This window comes from Mustela nigripes, chromosome 13 (genome assembly GCF_022355385.1).
Source record: "Mustela nigripes isolate SB6536 chromosome 13, MUSNIG.SB6536, whole genome shotgun sequence".
NCBI lineage: Eukaryota > Metazoa > Chordata > Mammalia > Carnivora > Mustelidae > Mustela > Mustela nigripes.
Window position 1 is genome coordinate 46214134 of NC_081569.1, and position 21004 is coordinate 46235137.

The window sequence follows — 21004 nt, forward strand, 5'->3', positions numbered from 1 at the left end:
GGCGGGGCCTGGGAATCAGGACACCAGGGCCCAAAGTAGGAGGAACACAGGCTCTTTTAACCCTTTTAGTTTTCCAGGTGGGAAGCTGGGGCTCGGAATGGGGTCCATGTCGCGGCGAGGTCCAGTGAGCCTGGGAAACTGGAAAGCCCTCTGTGGACCCTTACATGGGCAGTGGCTGCTGCCCCTTCCCAGTCCTGTCCCCATGCCTCCTTCCCCACCCCCAGCCTTGACTCTGACTCTCGAGAAGCCCTGTACAATGGAAGTGGTTGCGAATGGGTGTGCAGAGACCTTTCTGGAAACGCAGGCTCTCTGCTCGCAGACTTCCTGTGTCTTACAATGTTATCTTCAGAATAGGAAACTTTGCCCCATTTTTGCAACGCACATCCTTTGCCTGAGAGTCTGTGGTGGTGCCGGCCAGCCAGGGCGGGTCACTTCTCAGGCGGGGGCGGGGGGTTGCTCTGACAGCCGTTCGAGGAAGGACTCTCTCCCTGTTACCCACAAGAACAAACAAACAGACCCTTTTGCAAAAATAATTCGTGTTGGCTGGCCTCCTCAGGATTATTTGTTCCTGGAGCCCCGTGGTATCGAGGACTGAGCCTTTCCTCAGAGACGGGGTGCCCTCGCTGTGGGGCCCGGCCCCGCTGCCTGACCTCTGGCAAGTGATTTCTGCTCTCTGAGCCTCAGTTTCCCCTTCTGGAAAGGGAGGGCGTTGGACCCGATGGTCTGTAGCCCTGAAGCTTAGCAAGTCTCTATGAATCCTTTGATTTCCCCCTCACTTCCTCCAAGTTTCTCTCTGAAATAAGCACGAGGTTGCTCTTAGACAGTATGTCCTGCCCCCCCCCCCCCACACACACACACCTGCCCCAGCACTCTGTAGTTTTTTAGAGTTTCCACCAATCCAGGAGTGGTGTGCCCCCCCGCGCCCCCCCACTGCCAGACTGTCGCAGACCTGTTAGGCAGGCAGGTGGCTTCCCCAGGTGACCGAGCCCATCCTGAGTTGGGAGCAGGGCTGTCGGGGGTGGGGCCTGTCCCGGGCTTGCCCTCAGCTCCAGGCCCAGGCCCCAGGCTCACTGCCTATAGGCCAGACGCAAAGAATGTTTATGCTGTTTCTTTTACTCCTCTCAGACTGGAAGTCTTAGGGAGGGCTATTTTGGTTTGAGGGAAGAAATATGTGTGTAGAGCCCGCTGAATAACTTGGAACTGACCAGAAGGAATGATGTTTACAAAAACAAAGAGTCTCTCTGATTTCCTTTGACATCTCCGTCATCTTGTCCTCGCTTCGGCCTCCAGCGCTTCCCTCGCCACGGAAGGACCCGTCTTCCAGGGAGCCTGTGCTGTTGCCCCCTTGCACACAGTAGGCGCTTAGTGAGCCCGAGGGAAGAGCCAGCCTCCTCAGCAAGGGCTCTTCTCACATCTCCGCGGTACTTCTGTTGGCTGGACCCCAAACCCACAATGAGTGGTTCCTGAAAACATCCGACCCACTCTTTCCCCTCAGGGAATTTGCTTCCAGGGTTTTGGGGTGGGGCTCCACATGTTGGGGGGGAGCGGGCCCCCTCTCCCCCCACCCTGGGGCAGGGCCGCTCTTGTGGCTGGGTGGGAGCGGTCGGGAGGGGGCGCTTTGAGAAGGTAGAGAGGCTCAGACTGGCAGGAATGACCTGCTGCTAGGTTGTGGTTCTTGGTGGGTCTCTGTAAGTAGGTGGGTCCATCTGCTGGTTTTACGGGAAAGGCCAAGAAGAGGGCAAGGGTTGAACCAAGTCATGCTCAGATTCCAAACGTCTGGGTGAAGTTCCTTCATCTGTGGGTTAGTGGCAGAATGTCTGTCCCATTTCTGGTCGCACGCACTTACAAGCCCCTGCCTCAGTGTTTTTGCTGGTCTGAACTGATAGCAAGTTTTGAAGCCCAAGAGGGAGGTGCAGAGGAGTTGGGGCAGCAGAGAAAAAGCGCCCAACAGGATGCCTGGCTTCCCTGTCCCATAAGCTGTCCCTGTCTCCCCAAGGGACATAGCAGAGAGAGAGGCCCCTGCTAGCCTCGGGAGCCCGTCTTTGGCTGGTTCCATCACCCAGCGTCTGCTCTCAGGGTCTTGGTGATCCAGAAGACCACTGAAATGCTCACAAGGCCAGTAGCCGTAGACTCCATGTGGGCAGTGGTCTCAGGGGAGCTCTATGGAGCCCTTCCAGAACTTGGAGGCAGAAGGTAGAGGCAGAAGAAAAATTTTTCTGGCCCGGAGACTGTGCCTGACTCCTGGCCCAAGGTCAGTGCCACTTGCAGGGGCTCTGCATTCCTCAGGGGTCCTTTGGCTGGCGGGCTGCAGGGTAGCGCCAGGACAGAGGCACCCCAGGGAGACTGGCGGCTCTGGGTCTCCCTGGCACGGCTCAAGTCCCCACGTGCCTGGAGACACAGGCAGTTGCTCCTGACTCGGTGGCCTTGGGGACCCGCCCGGCCGGAACCTGCCATTCCCCCATCAGTGCCGCCTCCCCGACTTGGCAGGGCCGCCTGCTGGAGCTGGAGCGGCCCTCGGTATTTCCAGCTTGGCCCTCTGCCCGCTTCTCTGGGGCCTTGCAGTCTGTCCCTCGCGGGCCAGGACCAACACACCCTCTCAGCTTGACTGCTTCCCAGCCTTACCCAGGGCCTCTTCCTGCCACCCTGTACTCCTGGGACTCTCACCTTGCCTGCTCCCTAGAAGACAGTATTGATGCCCCAGAGTTGAAAATGCAGCTGCCTCTCAGGAAGAAGGCACGGAACCTGGCTTGTGTGTAAATCACCAAGGCCATGACCGACCTTGGTTCCCCACCTGCCGTGGGCACCCGAGGTGTTTTGACACCAGCTGGGGCCCCTCCCCACCTGCCCTCACGTGCACTTGCTCCAGTTGGCTGGATCCCCGGGCCTAATGCCCTAGGAGACACTGCTGCTTTAAGATGGGCATGGAGATAACTAGGGGGCGAGCTGGTGGGCTGGAGCCAAGGGCCACCACTCCTCCCTCAGGCAGCCGCTCTGAGAGGCCCTGGGGGTGCCAGGGGCTCAGCTATCCAAGTGGCTTCCCTTTCAGATACCTAGAAAGGCAACAGCGTCAACTTGGGGACTCCTCACCAGGGCAGCAGATGGGATGGTGGGCGACAGACTGGAAAGACTGCTGTCTAAGAAACCATGTTTGGTGATTTTCAACCAGGGCAGACTGGAAAGCTCATGGATAATGTTTCCTGTTGGCGGTCATTTGGAGATGTGCTTGAGTGGGCAGATAAGAGCGATCTGTAATTGGTATGTCAGTTGTTTATACAGCCCTCGTAGGATAAACAGTTCTCCTGAACCTTATTTATGTTTTGCATTTGTTTATCAAAACTTCTTTTTTAACTTCAACCCAAGCTGCTTTCGGAATTATTACAAACTCTGGATTTGCAAGTCCTAATTAATGGTGCTTTCTTGCACGTGCACAATAGTTTATCTCGGGAGCATGCATGCTTTGTCCAAGAGCCTCAGCGCTTAGGGTAAGGGAAGCCCGAAGTGTCCTTTCCTCCTCAGTGTCAACATTATGTGAAGACTCCAGGGACAAATCATATGTCTTTATCAGATCAAAAGCAGACATGTTACAGAGTAGATGAAGCATGAGATCTTTCCTAGACCATGCCCACTGGTATTGTCCCCGGAGCTTGTCTGGCCTGTGGACACTCCGGGTGAAGCTGGCATATGATGGGGTGTGTATGGGGCCAGTGGAAGGAGGAGAAAAGGAGAAAGATGACAGACCAAGGGATACCTGATGGTACTTTCCAGCGACAACAGATGTTCTTTCTTGTTTTGTGACCTGATGTTTTCCCTCTACTGCTTTTATCCTTCCCTGGTCTCGTGGCTCACTGTCGACATTCTGCCAGCCAGCACTGGCGTGAGCCTTTCCACATTACTGCTGATCAGCAATGAAAGATCCTGCTTGGTCTAAGGATGCGGCCCTGATCCTAGGAGACCCAGGCTCTCATTTCATAGCTGGTTCTCACTACCCCCCAAGGTTGGTCACTTTGTTCTGTGGATTCCTGGATTTCTTGGGGTGTTTACCCATGCAAAGGCCTCCCAGAGACTTGACCCAGATAAAGACGGGCCCATATTCCCATCCTCTTCCTCATTGTCTTTGCAGATACCCGAATGACTTGAATAAAACTGAGCATAACCGTAGGGTCCCCTGCCTTGTGTCACCCACCTGCCTGTCATTCTTCTTCCAATGAGGTTAGAGCAAGAGAATAGAGGGAATGAATGAGAAGCAGCATCTTCCCCAGCCCAGCCTCTGATGGCCTCTGGGCTTCACATCTTGGGGTCCTCCTTTCTGGCTAGTGAGAATTATCAGGGGATAATTCGGTGCACACACTGACAGCAGCCTTGCATGTCAGGGAGGGAAGAGCTTCACCCCATGGCATAGACGAGAAACTGAGGCATGTCACAGTTTTATGGTGATGGGTGATGGTGGCACGCAGCTTGGGATGGAGCCAGAGAAGGAGACTTCTGGACGTTTGGGTTTGGTGCTGTTATTTTTCACTTTGGTTTAAAGTGTCTTTTCTGGCAGCGATGGCCAAAAGATAGGGCTGGGACGTTGTGGGAGGCGTGATGCCGCTCAGTGGGCCTGGCCTGCGAGCCCCGGCTGACCGGAGGAAGTGGTTAGGCGGCCAGGAATGCAACCTGCGCCTCCCAGATTAATTAATAATTGAGAGCTGGCCCCCAGCCAGGCAGAGCTGCGAGAGAGATAGAGTGAACAAAGAGTGGTTAACTCCAGTGCGGGAAGGAGAAGTTCAACTTTGCCTGTGGCTAAGAGGGAAATTCACAATGGCCATGATTTATGGGCTGAATTATTTGGGATCCTCCTTAGTGGGCCCGATGTGGGCATGTGCTCCAGGAATGTAGATGCTGGCGGCCTGCACGGCCCTTCGTGCCCACTGGAAGGGAGGAGGAAAGGGTGGGGGGCTGTGGGGCCGGTGCCAGCCTTGGTGGAGGAGGCGTGAGGCACACCCGTGGGAGACAGCAGGGAGAGGGACTTGGCCCTGGGCACCTGGCCCAGCTGGGTCTAGGCTGGAAGTTGAGTGCCCGCTGGGACACACTCTTCTGAGAGGAGGCATGGAGGGAGCGGTGGGTGTGGAGGTTTGGCTGCCTGGAATTGCAGTTGCACACTTTCGCCCGTGTGACCTTGGGCAGGGGGCTTAACCTCCCTGAGCCTCAATTTCCTTCCTTGTAAGATTATGCCTGGATTGTTCTCAGGGTTAAATGAAATGCTCAGGAGCAACTGGATTCCCAGGGAATGACTGGAGATGAGGCCTCAGTGACAGCCCGGTGATGGCAGAGGATGCCTATGGCACCTGTAGGCAGGGTCGTCACTTTGCAGAGCTCTGCTCGTGTTTGCCGGGCTCACGCGCAACCGTACAGACACGATTATTCACCCTCCTTCTCTAGGAGTCCCTTCGCGCCTGCCCAGGTCTCAGCAAAGATACTCCTTTCTCCCGCTAGCACTTGGGTCCCTGTGACTGCAAACAGCCCTCCACAGGGGGAGGCAGCTCTAGAAGGCACTGGGCATTGCCATGAGTTGGGTTCAGCCCAGATGTCTCCCTGGGCTTCTTGTCAAGGATTATGAACTTGGTCATGGCACACAAGCCCCATGCCCCTCTGAGCTGAAAAGTGAGCCCTGGCAGGGGCGCCTGGGTGGCTCAGTGGGTTAAAGCCTCTGCCTTGGGCTTGGGTCATGATCCCAGGGTCCTGGGATCGAGCCCCGAATTGGGCTTTCTGCTCAGTGGGGAGCCTGCTTCCTCCTCTCTCTCTCTGCCTGCCTCTCTGCCTACTTGTGATCTATCTGTCAAATGAATAAATAAAAGTCTTTAAAAAAAAAAAAAAAAAGTGAGCCGTGGCAGACCAGTTAGAAGCACAGTTGACAGGACCATTGCTCTCGTGACTTGAGTCCTGCCATGTGAGGCCATGGGTGCACAGACACAGGCCGAAGGATTACTTTGAGAAATACATAACTGTTCCAGAGGTGATGGCTCACCTTCCTGAGGAGCCTGGCAGGAGGCAGTGATGGTAGAAGGAGCCTCAAAAGATGCAGACAAGCCCTGCCCTGCTTCCTTGTTAACCCGTGAGGACCAGGGGGCAGTCAGCCCACCCACCCCTCTGAGTTTTAGATTTCATAACCTAAAATAGGGTCACTTATGAATGATGGGCTTGGAGGATCAGAAAGCCCTCCACATTTCAAAATAGCATCCCATCACCACTCATGGGGGAGAGCCACCTTTCTTGGCCTGGGCTCTCGGGGCTGTGGGAACCAAGCTTGGCCTCCTGAGGCTGTGGAAACCAGTACTGGACTTGAGGTTGGAGTGTGGGGCCAGGGCTCTGGGACTGTGTCCACCTGCTAGCCTGACATGATGGACTGACTGGCTCCTTCCCTCCCCTGCACCTCCTGCCCCAGACCTGACAAGCCAGCCCGTGACAGGCAGCTCGGAGCCTGGGCCGAGACGGCTTCAAGCCGCACACGGTAGCACAGCCACAGATGGGAGACCTGGTCACAGGCGTGAGCCACTGCCAAACCTGCGGGTCCTTTTGCAACATTTCTACAGGGAACATTTAAATCTCCTGTTACTGTGTTCTTTACGGCAAATACTAGTATTTAATTGTGGCTTAATGATCTCTCCAGTCAATATTAGTTTTTTGCTTATTACAAAGCCCTCCTGTTTGTTCTAGAAATATGCAAGAGTGATCCAGGCAACCCTCGCTTTAAGAAAATCCACCAGGTTGGACTCTGCGTTCACTGAAGAGGTGTGGTTTATGCACCTTTGTGTCGCAAAAGGATATCTTAGAAAAGAGGATTTAACACGAGGATTATTTTTTGAATCGAATGCCCCTGCCTCTGGTACTTTATTTTGGGGTTGCTTATGGCAACCTGCGCCTGTAGTGTAAAGTCAAGGCAGGTGTGTTTGGCAGAGGTCACATGACACTGTCTTGTTGGTAAATAACAACAGGCTGGTGTTAGATGAAGTGTATTTTTTTTTAAGGTTTTATTTATTTATTTGACAGGGATCACAAGTAGGCAGAGAGGCAGGCAGAGAGAGAGGAGGAAGCAGGCTCCCTGCTGAGCAGAGAGCCCAATGCACGGCTTGATCCCAGGACCCTGGGATCATGACCCAAGCGTAAGGCAGAGGCTTTAACCCACTGAGCCACGCAGGCACCCCAAGATGAAGCGTATTTTTGAGAGCTATGCAGAGAAGACAACCAGCCTCCCACCCTGTTCTTTGGCTCTTCCATTCAGAGCCATCCCTTCTGTTCCCTTCACCCTCATGGACTTAGCAAGTCAGCGAAGTGACTTGCTAGATAGATGACTGTAGGCTGTAGGCGATTTGGGCGGGGGGTACCGAAACAAGCCTTGTGCACAGTGAGCTGGTCTGGGATTCCATTGGCCGGGCTGCTTCATGAGGATCCTCAAGTAGAAATGAAGCCTCGCCCTCCTTGCCTCGGTGTCTGGGCCTCTGAGCATCCATGTTGTCATCTGTCAACTGGGAACAGGTGTGGCTGCTCACCTTTTTCAGACCCAGGGAAGACCCAGGGATGACCCAGGGATTTCCCAATGGCTCCCCGAGCTCCCAGCTGTAAAAGCCGTTTGGCACCCCACTGTGGAGAGCACCCTGTCAGGCTCGTGGTGCCGGAGCCCAGGGGAGGAGAAGCAGAGCCGAGGGCAGCCTCATCCCGGGCCAGTCCTCTCGCGGGTGAATGGGTTGGACCCACGTGCCCTCCTAATGGCAGCATCAGACAGGATGTGGTCACACCCAGGGTTGGAGGAAGGCTTTTCCAGGGGAGTGACGACGGGATCCTGAGTGAGCAGGAGTCTGACAAATGTTGGGGATTAGGGGAGGAAACTGTCGTGAGGACCTTCGCTAACTCCCCTGGAGTGAGGTACTCTGCAAGGGAAACCAGTGATCCCTAAGACTCCCTTCTTGGTGTGCATCTTGGCGTGCCTCACTCCAGACCCGTGCTCAGGTGGGGCCTCTGCTCCATCCACTGCACAAACACACACACACACACACCCGCCTTCACCACTGAAATTCTAAATCCTTTTTTGAAGAAGGCTCCTCACCCAATGCAGAGCCCAACGTGGGGCTTGAACTCCCAGACCCTGAGATCAAGACCTGAGCTGAGATCCAGTTGGACGCTTAAGCGACTGAACCACCCAGGCGGCCCCAGAATAATTTTTGAACAAGGAACCCTACGTTTTCATTTTCATATTGACCCCCAAAAGTACATAGCCGGTCCTGGCTCTCAGAGATGGAGGGACCTGCCCACAGACCAGTTTTGCAAATGGGTAGTCTCAGGAGCCTGCCAGATCAGAGGAGAGTAGGATGGACAAAGTACACAAGAGGAGGGTGTTAAGGCACAGGGAGTTAAGGGACCCCAATGGCAGGAGGTGACAGAGCCAGGGATATGAGGGGTCCAGGCTGTGCGGGGCCTCACCTGGTTATCCCTCGGGCCATTTCTTTTTTTTTTTTTTTTTTTAAGATTTTATTTATTTATTTGAGAGAGATTTATTGAGAGAGATCACAAGCAGGCAGAGAGGAGGAAGCAGGCTCCCTGCTGAGCAGAGAGCCCGATGCGGGGCTCGATCCCAGGACTCCGAGTTCACGACCTGAGCCTAAGGCAGCGGCTTAACCTGCTGAGCCACCCAGGTGCCCCCCTCGGGCCATCTCTATACCAGCTTTAGGTTCCTGCCCCTGAGGGCTGAGACAGGCTGATGGAGGGCGATTTTGAGGTACTTTGCTTTTATGGCGTTATGTTGGGTCCAAGCAGAAGTCCGGGGCAGGAGGTTTTCCAGTAAAATTGTATTTGGGAAAGGAAAGGAAAGCAAAGGGGTCCCACGTTCTCCCGGACCCTGGAGCTCCCCACCACCTGCCATAGACTGCACCCCTGCACCTCTCCCACATGCCCAGGCTGTCCCCATCTGAACCCCCCCAAAGGTCGATTTTGTTCTCTGTGGTCTCGGATCCAACAGGGAAGTCAGGTTGGGTTGAATCCGCCAATGTTGGCACCTAAAGCTTGAAGATGGAAACCCAGCTCATGGGGTGCCTGGTTGGCTCAGTTGAAGTGTTTACCTTTGGGTCAGGTCATAGTCCCGGCGTCCTGGGATTGAGCCCTGCATCCTGTGCACGCGCTCCCTCTCACACAAAGAAATAAATAAAATATTAAAAAAAGAAGAAGAAGAAGAAGAAAAAATAGAACACCCAGCTCCGGGGACCGAGAACCCTGGAGACCTGGGAGGGGCCCGGTTTGTGTGTGAATTCGGGAGTTGGGCCATGAGCAGGGCCCACCTGCAGGCAGGGAGGACTGGGGTGCCTCATAACTGCCGCCTCTTTCCTGGGGACCCAGGTGGTGCGCAGCTTCATGATCTTGCACAAATAGTGTTATTTCAGAATCTTTCCAGGCACAATATGAAAAGCAAGGCTTTCCCACCCCAGTAGGTCTCTGCGTAAGAAAACAAATAAACAGATTCAGAGTCGACTTTGTGATAAGACAAAAGAGGACTTGGAATGGGAGCAAAGTTCAGAGGCTTTTGTTGCAGAAACTGGTTCCTTCTTGAAAATGGGGGCTGATTTTCTAAGCTTCTTATCGCTGTCTCTCCTCTCGGCAGACCTGTCTCCTGTACTTCGCTCGCAGGGCCCAGGGAACCAGAATTCTCCCCGACTCTGGACTGGGTCCCAGGCCTGCCTCCTTGGGGGTCTTCTTCCGCCTCTGGCTTAGGTGACTGGGTTTCCTTTAGGAGGGCCAGGCTGGTCCAGGCAAGTGCACGGTGTTTCTGGTGTCGTCTGGTCCTCCAGGCTCATGGCAGCCTCCGGGGTGGCCGTGGGAGGCTGTAGCCTCCCGCAGAGTGTTGTAAGAAGGGAGCTTGGACCATAGGGCACAGAGACACAGGGAGAGAAGCCTTGGTACAGGGAGCCTGAAACAATCTCACCGGGGCAGCAGAGCGAGATGGACGCTGATGGCAGCAGGGCCCCAGTGTTGCCCCCCTGGTGGGTCTCCCTGAAGCAGTAGGTCCTGGAGAAAGTGGGGTGGGGTTGCAGGGGGACACGGAGCAGGCATGTGTGTTAGGGCCCGGCTGGGAACTTGTTTTCTGTCAAGGGTGCCCCAGGAGTTTGCTTTTCAGAACTTGTTTGAATACAGCACAGGAAAAAGGAGTGGAAACCTTCCCCACCGCGGCCCAGGCTGCCACTTTGTTCCACCAGAGATGCGAGGTCAAGCAGGCCAGGGACAGGGCGCGGAGGCTGGAAGAAAGGCCTTCCTGCAGGGCCCCACAGGCCTTTCCCTAGAGAAGGCCGGTTATGGCCTGTGTCTGCCACAGACTATCCTAGCACACCGCCCCCAACCCCATCCAGGGTGGAGGCTCTGCGGACCACCCTGAAGAGCAGAAGGAGCCGATGAGGCAGCATGAAGGACCCAGCAGAGGGTGTGAGGCCACCCCTCAGGACTCCCACCCCGCATTGCCCTGTGGCCCCACCAACCCGGGTTCTGTCCTTGGAGAAGGGGATGATTCCATCTCTTGGATGGAATTGGCAGCTTCTAGAGAGAGCATGGATAAAGAGCCTGCATGCCTGCCCCCCACCCCCACCCCAGGACTCCGCTGGGGTTAGTATCCCTTCCCCAAAACCACTGTTCTGCACTGTAGCATCTAGAAAACGCTCATCGGGTTTTCGAAGGGTAGAGGGGGTGTGTGAAAACTGAAACACTAAGAAAGTATGTATGTTTGCGGGACTCTGTAGGGGGCCGTTGGTAGCCGTTGTGCCGTATGCTGTATGCTCTCCGAAAACCGCACTGCCCTCCTGGTAATGGTAAGGTGGGCAGCACGTGGTGGGGTGGTAGCCCACCACAGTGCCACATCCAAGGATTCCCCCCTTTTTTAAAAAGATTTTATTTAGGGGCACCTGGGTGGCTCAGTGGGTTAAGCCACTGCCTTCGGCTCAGGTCATGATCTCAGGGTCCTGGGATCGAGTCCCGCATTGGGTTCTCTGCTCAGCAGGGAGCCTGCTTCTCTCTCTCTCTCTGCCTGCCTCTCCATCTACTTGTGATCTCTCTCTCTCTGTCAAATAAATAAATAAAATATAAAAAAAAAAAAAAAGATTTTATTTATTAGAGAGAGGAGGAGAGTGCACATGACTAGTGGGGGAGTGGCAGGCAGAGGGAGAGGGAGAGGGACATGCAGACTCCCCACTGAGCAGGGAGCCATGACCTGAGTTGAAGTCCAACGCTTCCCTGACTGAACCATCCAGGCACCCCCAAGGACCCCTTTTTAGGTCGAGTCTTTATAGAACCTTCCCCTGCCAGCTCGGAGTGGACCTGGCTGGGTGGTCCCTGATAGTGGCATTACCCTGCTCTCCTCCAGGTTGCAACCACCGGGGTAGCGCAGAGTCCCCTGTCTCAAAGCCCAGGTAGTCGAGCTCAGATGTTGCAGCTTCCTAGCTGGGGGCTGTGGACACGTTACCTGACCTTCGGGCCTCGGTTCCTTCATCTTAAAATGGGAGTGACTGAGAGGGCTGGTGGAAGTGTAAAAGTGACTCGCCAGATGTTGAGATAGTGCATTTAAAGTGCTTCGTATTCTGCCTGGCATCTGGCAACGGTTCATTAAATGGTGGCTGATATATAGTATTATTAGTATTATTGGCTGGTTTATTTTATTACTACTGCTGTTTCCCCTTACTTCTCAACTCCATTGGCATGTCTTATCTCTGTAGATATTATTACCTAATGCGAAAACCTTTATGAACCAAAGAGCCGACTCAGTCTGTTAAATAATGTATACAAATAATATAGAAAGATAAGATTGACAGTGGTTAATAATGTTAGTAAGAATAGGGACAGCTGTTACTTACGGAGTGCCTGTTGCGAACCAGGCATTAATTTGGTGCCCTTGAAGTGAATCCCAGCAGCCTGACTGAGGTAAGCGATGATTGCATCCCCATTTCACAGATTAGGAAACTGAGGTCCGGGGAGGTGAAGTCGTGTACCCAAGATGTCACAGCTGGTGAGTGGCAGAACTGAAATTCACATGCAGGAAGCACTCATTGCTCCTGAAACCACGTTCTTAAGTCTAGCCCTGCGCAGGAGACCCCCAGTGGGTCCTGGCCTAGTGGTGAATTTCCAATGTGCCTTGGCAAGTCGCTTTACGTCTTCTGGCCTTAGTTTTATCCTCTGCAAAGTGGTCCTTTTGGGCCACACGGCCTGTGTGATTCCTGGCCTCCCTCCTCTCCTGCTGTCATTCCTCCTTGGCATTCCCATCTCATCCCTGTCTTGGGGGTGGGCGGGGGGAATCCCCAAGCAGAGCAGCTGGCTGGCCTACTGGCTGCAGGGGGTGGGGGGGGGTGCGGGGGTAGCCAGCGCCGTCCTCGGCCCCGGAGATTGAGAGAGCCCCTGAGGTGGACCCTGGGCAGGCAGCAGCGGTGGCCAGACCGCCCGTGATGTAATGACCGATTAGGAACTTCCTCTTGGAAGCCTGGCTTCCTCTAGGAGCCAAAGGTGCTGGAGCTGAGGTGGGGGGTGGGGAGGGGCGAGTGGGAGCGAATAAGAGGAAACTCCTGTCAGCTGGGCCCTGCTTTTGGAAAGAGTTCAGCGGAGAGACTCGTTCTGAGCTGTTGACCATTAACATGACATGGCCCCGTGCGCATTCCTTCTCTGCTTTTACTGCCAGAGCCCAATGGATAAAGGAATGGTCTCCCCCTCCCTTAACAAAGGAAAAAAAAAAGAAGTAGAAAAAGAGCCTCTAATGAATGCTGCATCTCTGAACTTGCTGCAAAACCCAAAGCCATTTCTGCAGCTTAAAATGACAAAGGAAGGTTAAGTGGAAACTCCTTTTCCCCCCTTACGTTTGATTACAAAAACTACTTATCTAATGGGCAAACAGGGCTTTTAAAGGGGTGTTAGGTTAACCAGATCCAGGGCCACATAATTACTCCCAGGCCTGGGAGCCGCAGATGAAAAAGCTGCCGGCTGGAAGGGAACTTGAAGCCACAGGCATGACAAGGGACAGAAGAAAGGAGCTTTCCCGGAGGGCAGGAGGCCCCAGTGCGGCCTGTGAAAAGGGGACTGGAAAAGCCAGCCCTCTGGGGGCTCCTCTCCAGGCTCTGCTGCCAGCTTTCTGGGTGACCTTGGGCATGTCACTTCACCTCTCTGGGCCTCTGAGTCTCCCTTCCCAGCCCTCGGTGGGGTCGGGGTCTGTCTGCCCTAGCTCTCTCTGCTCATGTGAAGTGTGGCTGTGTCATCTCTTTCTGTCCAACCCCTGGGAGTTGTGGCCCCAGACGGCTGGGAGGCAGCAGCAAACGCTTTGAACACTGAGGCGTATGGGCTAACCCGCCAAGCCCCTGGAGACCAGGAGGACTCAGGGTTCCAGCCTGCCAATGCTCTGAGCCTTCCCATCTCACTCTCTTAGAGCCTGAGGAAACAGAGACTTGAACCTGGGTACATCCGTTCACAGGATGGCCGGGTCCGAGGCAGTTTGGCCAAACTGAAAGGGGGGTGATCACGAGGAAAACAAGCTGCATTGCGTATGCTCAGACTTTTGGAGCGTGCAGCCCACGGGGGAGCCCGCAGGAACGTTCCTGCCCCTTGTTTTGACAGAAAACTGCTGATTCGAAGAAGCTAAAGGCTTTTCTTGGGATTTGAGCTCTTCCCGCCTCCCCCAGGCTGCAGTCAGCTCCCTTGGTGCCCACCCCCCCGCCCCAATTACATGGGAGGCGGAGAGGAAGGAATGCCAGCCATCAGAGGGGTTGGCTTGGGCACAGGGGAGAGTGCCTCTTGTGGGCCAGTCTCCTCCTGCCCACCACAGGTGTCCACCACCCTCTGGTGGCAGGAATGTGGGCACCACGGGGAGGTTGGGTCACCGGTGCCTTGTCTGGAAACACAGGGGCTGTCCCCTGGGCCACCGCAGAGCCCTGCTGAGGCCATTCCAGGGCAGCCATAGGGAGCTGCCCTAGCAGCACATACTCCTGCTTTCAAGGCATCATAGCTACACTTAAATGCACCACTCTTCCGAGTATAGGTGGTGCCTGTGGATGTACATGTACGTGTACACCCCAGTTGCCATGGTACCAATCCAGATGTCAAACATGACCATCATTCCAGAACGTTCTTTCACACCCCCTCCCAGTCATTCCCGCTCCCCAGAGGTAATCCCTGTTCTGATTTCCATCACCGTAGGTTCGTTTTGTCTGCTCAAGAATGTTATATAAATAGAAACCAACAGCCTATCTTCTGTATCTGGCTTCTTTCACTTAGCACAACATATTGGAGATTCACCCGCGTTGTTGTGGGTTTCACTAGTTCGTGCCTTTTTATTGGTGAGTTGGATTCCGTCCTATGGATGTCCCTTAGTTCTGTGTTTCCATGATCTTAGTCTGTTTGGGCTGCTGTAACAACAATGCTGTAGCCTGGGTGGCTTAAAAAACACTTATTTATTTCTTACCATTCCTGAGGCTGGGGAGTCCAAGATCAAGGTGCTGACAAGTGTTGGTGTCTAGTGAGGGCCCAACTCCTGGTTCATAGGTGGCCGTGTTCTCGCTGTATCCTCAGGAGGGCAGAAGGGGTGAGGGAACTCTTCTGGGTCTCTCTTCTAAGAGCATTAATCCCATTCAGGAGGGTTCTACCCTCATGACCAAATCACCCTCCAAAGGCCCTGCCTTCAAAGGCAATCACACTGGGGCTTAGGATTTCAGTATCTGAATTTCGGGGGTTCACAAATACTCAGTCCCTAATATCCATTCTCCCGTTGATGGACATCTGAGCTGTCTGCCAAGTTCAGGTGATTCCAAGTAGAGCTGCTGTGAACATTCACTAAATCGCAGAAATCTTGAGCCCATTATTCAGATGGGAAGCCAGAGGCCAGGGAAAGGAAGAGGGACTGCCCGGTGCAGGCCCCGAGGCAGGATTCCTGACCCCCCAGCCTGGGGCCGCTCTGCCAGGTCCACCCCATACACAGCGCCAGACCGCGCCTCTTCTCTCCTCCCACCCCCAGCCCAGAGCCCTCCCAGCCACAGGACCCAGAGTCTGGCTGGGAACTAGGCCAGGCCCCGAGCAGGGGGTAGTGAGCAGGAGTTTCGGTCAGAGCGCGGTCATCTTTGATGTTGTTCACTCGGCTCTGACTCCCTGGTATTTATTTGCAATTAAGGAGCTGGTTCCTAATTAGGTTGATGGCGGGACCACAGCCTTGAAGCCACAAGGAGAAAAAGATCTTCTGCAGAAGACTGTCCCCTTGCGCCCGAGCGGCAGCTGGGCCGAGGACGAAGAGCAGAGCCACAGAGTGGGGCTCTGCCACTGTGGGGAGGGCAGAATTTGGGGGGCTGGCCTTCTCACTCGCAGAGAGCTGGTCAGCTTTGTGTCCACCACAGTTCATGAGACCCGAATCCGTGTGTGTGTGTAAGTAAACAGCCACAGTGGCCCTTGACTTGGTTCTAGACATTCAGCCATGCCTTGCTCCATTCGTTATTCCTGTGCTAATGAGCCCCCCTCTTTAACCTCAGGCTCCAAGCTAGAAACTTACTCTTTCCATCAGTACAGTGCTGTACAGTTAGTGAGGGGCACTGCCATCCACTATCCTATCATAACCTCCCATGGTTGTGACCCTGGGTTGTGACCCCCGAAACCCCTAAGGGGCCCCAGCCTGTGAAGGGTTAGGGCCAGCACTGGAACCAGTAAAGAGACAGCTACTTCTTTCTGCACCTGATTGATCTGCTGCTGGAGTTTCCAGAAAACCCAAAGATTTCTGGGTCAGGAATAAGTCCGTTTTACAAATGGGCAGACTGAGGCTTAGGGACACTTCAGTGGCTGGTCCATGGCCTCACGTCCAGTCAGTGGCAAGAGCCTTAGGTCTGTTTCACTCTGAAACCCTTTGGCTCCTGTGACAGGCATTAAATTAGAGTTCTAGGGTCCCAAGTTCTGGTCCCAGTGCTGCTATCTGGCTCTTGTGTGTGCTTGGGTGAGTCCCACTGGACCCCTGGGGTGCCATCCGTGGGGCACAAGGACATTGGATTCAATTAGTGGTTCCCACAGGCCAGTCTCTGCACTGCATCTTCACTGGTTCACAGTGAAAGAGATGAGAACATTTCTTATATCTAATCATGTTAACTTTTACATTTCTGATTTAGGTCCTACCTGTTTCATTAGTATCAAATTATACTTTCTTTTGTGCTAGTAGTAGTTGACAGTCTTGGGGTTTTCAAGAAGTCTGTACATGACAAAATAAAACAGTAGTAACCCAGTACATTCACAGTCCCTCTGTTGAACAATGTATTGGTTTGCAAAAGCCCAAAGTGTTGGGGCTCCCTGGACAAGATGACATCAGTGGGTCCCTTAACCTCTGGGGCCCCAAGACCCTAAAAGCTGGGTGGGGACAGGGAGACCCTCAGCATGGTGATGGGCTCACTTGCTGGTTTGTTTCTGGGAGACTTCAGACCTAAATCCTTGCCCACTGTCCCTCGGGGTCCGAGAGCCCCGGCCCTACCTGCTGGGCAGGATCCAATGGGAGCTGGGGGTGAGAGCACTGGGCTGATCCTTAGGATGAATTTTATTTCCTTCCTCCTTCCCTTTTAGCATGTTCTAAGAGCACCCTGGGGATACATGCAGTCTTGGGACAGAGGTAAAGAGGATTGAGGCACACCCCTTCCTCCTGGAAAGTCTAGACCAGCCAGGGGCACTGACCAACAGCACAGGCACCTGCTCAGGCATCAGGAGTGACTGCATTGAAGGCCGCAGGTGCATGGGAGGGGGAGATCAGAGAGGGCTTCTCAGAGGCAGCAGTCTATCTTCTGGAATTTGGAAGACTTGGCCAGGAGCCCAGGTGTGATGAAGTGTTACCCAGTCTGCTTAACCATAGAGGCTGCGGGAGGTGAGGCCTGGCCCAGGCAGTGTCTCTGAGCCAGACAGTTGGGGCAGGCTGGGCCCTAGAGGCCTAGGATAGCTCTGGGGTTCATCTTCCAAGCACAGGATCCAATTCCCATGAGGAATGCTGGAGCAAGGCTGGGACATGGGTACTGATGACGTGGAGGTAGATGATGAGGGGCATTTGGCTTGGCCTGGGTAGGAGGAGCTAAGAGGAGAGGGTCAGGAAGTATCCCCCTCAAAGGCCTTCAGTTCCATTACTCTCAACCCCCCTCCTCCCTTTCCTGCCCCTCCCCCAGATTGCCAAAGTGCTTCTTTGCCTTTTATGATGGAGGGACTCCACCCTGGGGCAGAGCTGCCACTTTATGACTGGGTGGCCCTCTGAGCCTTATCTGTAGAGCTGGGACAGTAGTAAGCCTCAGTGAAGCTGCAGTGCATTCTTGGGGAGCGAAGGCCTTTCTTTGCGGGTTGGGGGGGTATGACTCACCTGGTAGTGGGTGAGCACCTCTAGGATTCAGACCATGACAGCAGTCTGGTTACACACAGCAACACTGAGGCTTGGGGAAGGAGAGGATTTGCTCAGTGCGGGGGCTTCAGCGGGGAGTCTACCCAGAGTGTGGAGGAGAGCCCCCCACCACTCCAGAGTGTGGCCTGGCACTCCCTCGTGTATACCCTCCATCAGCTCATGGCACCTCCCTGGGCCTCAGTTTTCTCACCTGTGAAAGGGGCTGGTAACAGAAGTGATCCAAGGCTGTTGGGAGGAAGGGGACATACGTTGCTTCTCCTGTCCCCCAACATTCTCCAGGCACAGATGTTTGCTCCCCTACCTCTCTGTTTCTAGTGCACTAAAGGAACTCTCATGGCTCATGAGAAGACTGGTCCTGGGGTTTCACGGCCAGGCTGGGATGGCACTGCTTTGCTTCCTCTTGGAAACTTCCAGAGCTGTACCGGATGATGGATGGATGGAGAGAGGGGCCGTGGCTTGCAGCGTACCTGGCTGCCCACCTGCTGGCACTGGCCTAGTTGCCAGCAGCCTGGTCGCCCACCCCACGCCAAAGTTGTTTCTCTACCTGCTGGCCAAGGGCAAGTCAGCTGAGGGCAAGGACCTGGGTCTTTCCTCCCCTCCTCCATCCCCCCACTGGCCAGAACCAGGAGGAGCCTGGAGGGGACTATGAGGCAAAGTAACACATTCTCGGGGAGTGGCCTGGGGACCTGTGTCTGGGACCTCGACGCCGGGCCAAGGGTGAGGGGCACGCCCTTTGGGGCTCTGCCCAGTCCCAGGCCTCAGCAGAGCTGGCAGCCTACAGGAAGCCCTTCGAGGAGACAGTTTCCTGCTAGGTGGCTAGGCGGGCCTGCCAGGGCCTAGGAAGATCTGAGGGGCCCTGTCACCCCGCTGCTCTGGGGCTTCTTAGGCGGGGCTGGGCTGAAGGCAGACAGTTGACCTTGCCCAGGCTCCTGAATGAGATTGTTAGCTGTGTTTTCTTCCTGGGGTTTGGTTGGACTTCGATCTTGGAGAAGCTACACCATAGAGTGCCTTGCTGTGCTCCCATGATAGTCTCGGGGGAACCTCTCCCTCTGAGTATGAGCCCCATCCAAGGGCTGTATGGGAACATGTCCCCTCATGGGGTAGCCCACCTGCTTCTCAGAGCTGACCTCAAAGGAAGGGCCAGATATGTGAAAGCTTTAGAATCTGAGAAGCTGCCCACACAGGACAGACCTTCGGTCTGGTGTCAGAAAATTGTTCATCTGGACATGCACATGTGCCTCAAGCTGGAGGGGAAAGGGATTCCAGTCATCCGGGCCACCCCTTTGCTGTCCCTTTGCTGGGGAAACCGAGGGCCAGAGAGGGGCAGCACACACCTTTTGAGAGCTGGTGATCTCTGGAGCCCCGGCTTTAACAATGTAACAATCAAAGCAGTTGAACAATTGCTTTAACAAAAGCAACTTTGCTTTAACATTCAGAGACCCTCAGCTTTCCCATGTGGCGGAAGGGGCTGCAGTTGGGGTGAAAATCTGTACTTTGTGCCAAGAGAGACTGGGAAACTAGGCATCTTGCTCAAGTCTTGCTCAAAACTGGGAAGGGGTTCTGGGGGCCAACTCCCCCACCCTACCATGTCTTCCTGTGCCCGAGTCCCCTTTCGAGTGGTGATGTATGCCCCCCAATAACTTAATCCCATTCTGTTCAGGTTGAGGCTTGGGCAGGCAGGGCTCAGGCCCTGTGTGGCCTTTGGCAGGCTGCTGGTGGTGTCTGCCAGGTCTTGGATCCTCTTGTATAAAATGAGGAGAAGGTGGCCTCGACCCAGAGTGATGGGAGGACCCAGTGAGTCAGGTGTAGCCAGAAGTACAGTGTGCAGCCCTTCCTTTGGGCGTGTGTGTGGGGGGAAGGGGGGGCGGTTATCCCTCTCCTGCTAACTTGAGCTTGGAAAATTCTACGGGCAGGAGCCGGGTGCAGTTCCTGTCTGCGTACCCGGAGCCGGAGCACACAGCGGGTGACTTGCCTTCTCCGTGGGCTCCTAAACTCGGGTGCTCCCCTCGGTGGGTGTGTTAGGGGTCTGTTCTCCCACGAGTTACAGTTCAGGGCAGCGCTGCCCTCAGGTGTGCTGAGCGCTGGAAACCCCACCGTACTTTATATGGAAAAGCCAAGCCGCCTGGCCAGGGGAAAGGGAGCCCCTGTGCCCCCCCCCCCTGCCGCCCACTTACCCCCTCTCCCCCATGCCCTGTGCTTGCCCCGCAGACGCCAGCATGTCTCCGGATGCCGCCAAGCCGAGCCACTGGTGCAGCGTGGCCTACTGGGAGCACCGGACCCGCGTGGGCCGCCTCTACGCGGTGTACGAGCAGGCCGTGAGCATCTTCTACGACCTACCTCAGGGCAGCGGCTTCTGCCTGGGCCAGCTCAACCTGGAGCCGCGCAGCGAGTCGGTGCGGCGCACGCGCAGCAAGATTGGCTTCGGCATCCTGCTCAGCAAGGAGCCCGACGGCGTGTGGGCCTACAACCGCGCGGAGCACCCCATCTTCGTCAACTCGCCCACGCTCGACGCGCCCGGCGGCCGCGCCCTTGTCGTGCGCAAGGTGCCGCCCGGCTACTCCATCAAGGTGTTCGACTTCGAGCGCTCAGGCCTGCTCCAGCACGGGCCCGAGCCCGACGCCGCCGACGGGCCCTACGACCCCAACAGCGTCCGCATCAGCTTCGCGAAGGGCTGGGGGCCCTGCTACTCGCGGCAGTTCATCACCTCCTGTCCGTGCTGGCTCGAGGTCCTCCTCAACAGCCACAGATAGCGGCGGCCCGCGCCCCACCCCCACCCCGCGCCCCACCGCCCAGAGACACAGCCCCCCCGCCACGGACGACACCCCTCCCCCCCAAATATCATCTACCTAGATTTAATATAAAGTTTTATATATTATATGGAAATATATATTATACTTGTAATTATGGAGTCATTTTTACAATGTAATTATTTATGTATGGTGCAATGTGTGTATATGGACAAAACAAGAAAGACGCACTTTGGCTTCTAATTCTTTCAATACAAATATATTTTCTTTCTTCTCCTCCTTCCTCCTTTATTATTATTCTTTGGTTTTCGTTTTGTTGTGTGTTTGTGGTTTTGTTTCGTTTTGTTTTGTTTTTGTTTTTGTTTTTAAGAAAACGATACAGCAGAGCTAGGTGGAAAAGCCTGGGTTTGGTGTATGGTTTCTCCCAATATTAATGCCCAGACAAAAAGCTAATACCAGTCACTCATTGATAATAAAGTATTCGCATTATGATTTTTTTTTTTTTATGTCTTCTTTTTAACAAAGAGGGATGTGCCGGGCTCCTGTGGGTCTCTGACCCATCCAGCATCCTGAAACTTGATCTCAGTCTTTTACCAGAGAAAGAGTAGAGGGGATAAATTGAGAAGGGAGGAAGGGCATATGTTTACTGTTGAGGCCAGAGAAGGTTCTGGTGCTCCCTCCCGCCCATGGCTACATTGAATCCTCTGGATGGGGCGGGTGTATATGGCAGGAGAGGTTCTCCCAGTCTGATGGGGGAGGCACAGGTCCGTGTCTCCCATCTCTGCATTGTGCACAAGCTGGAAGAAGACGCTTATTTTCACCACTCTGGGGTAATGGCCCGAGGAAGAAAAAGATAATGGGCCTCAGGCCCACC

At 54.6% G+C, this 21004-nt stretch overlaps 1 protein-coding gene across 2 annotated transcripts in view; it reads left to right on the forward strand.

Moving 5' to 3' along the window:
• SMAD6 (SMAD family member 6) overlaps window positions 1–20622 on the forward strand; it is a 74925-nt gene extending 54303 nt beyond the window's left edge. For both annotated transcript variants that reach the window (XM_059372342.1, XM_059372341.1), the window contains one exon: window positions 19592–20622. In XM_059372342.1, the coding sequence (XP_059228325.1) occupies window positions 19592–20133 (542 nt within the window). In that variant the 3' untranslated portion in view covers window positions 20134–20622. The remainder of the gene's footprint in view (window positions 1–19591) is intronic.
• Window positions 20623–21004: the final 382 nt, after the last annotated feature.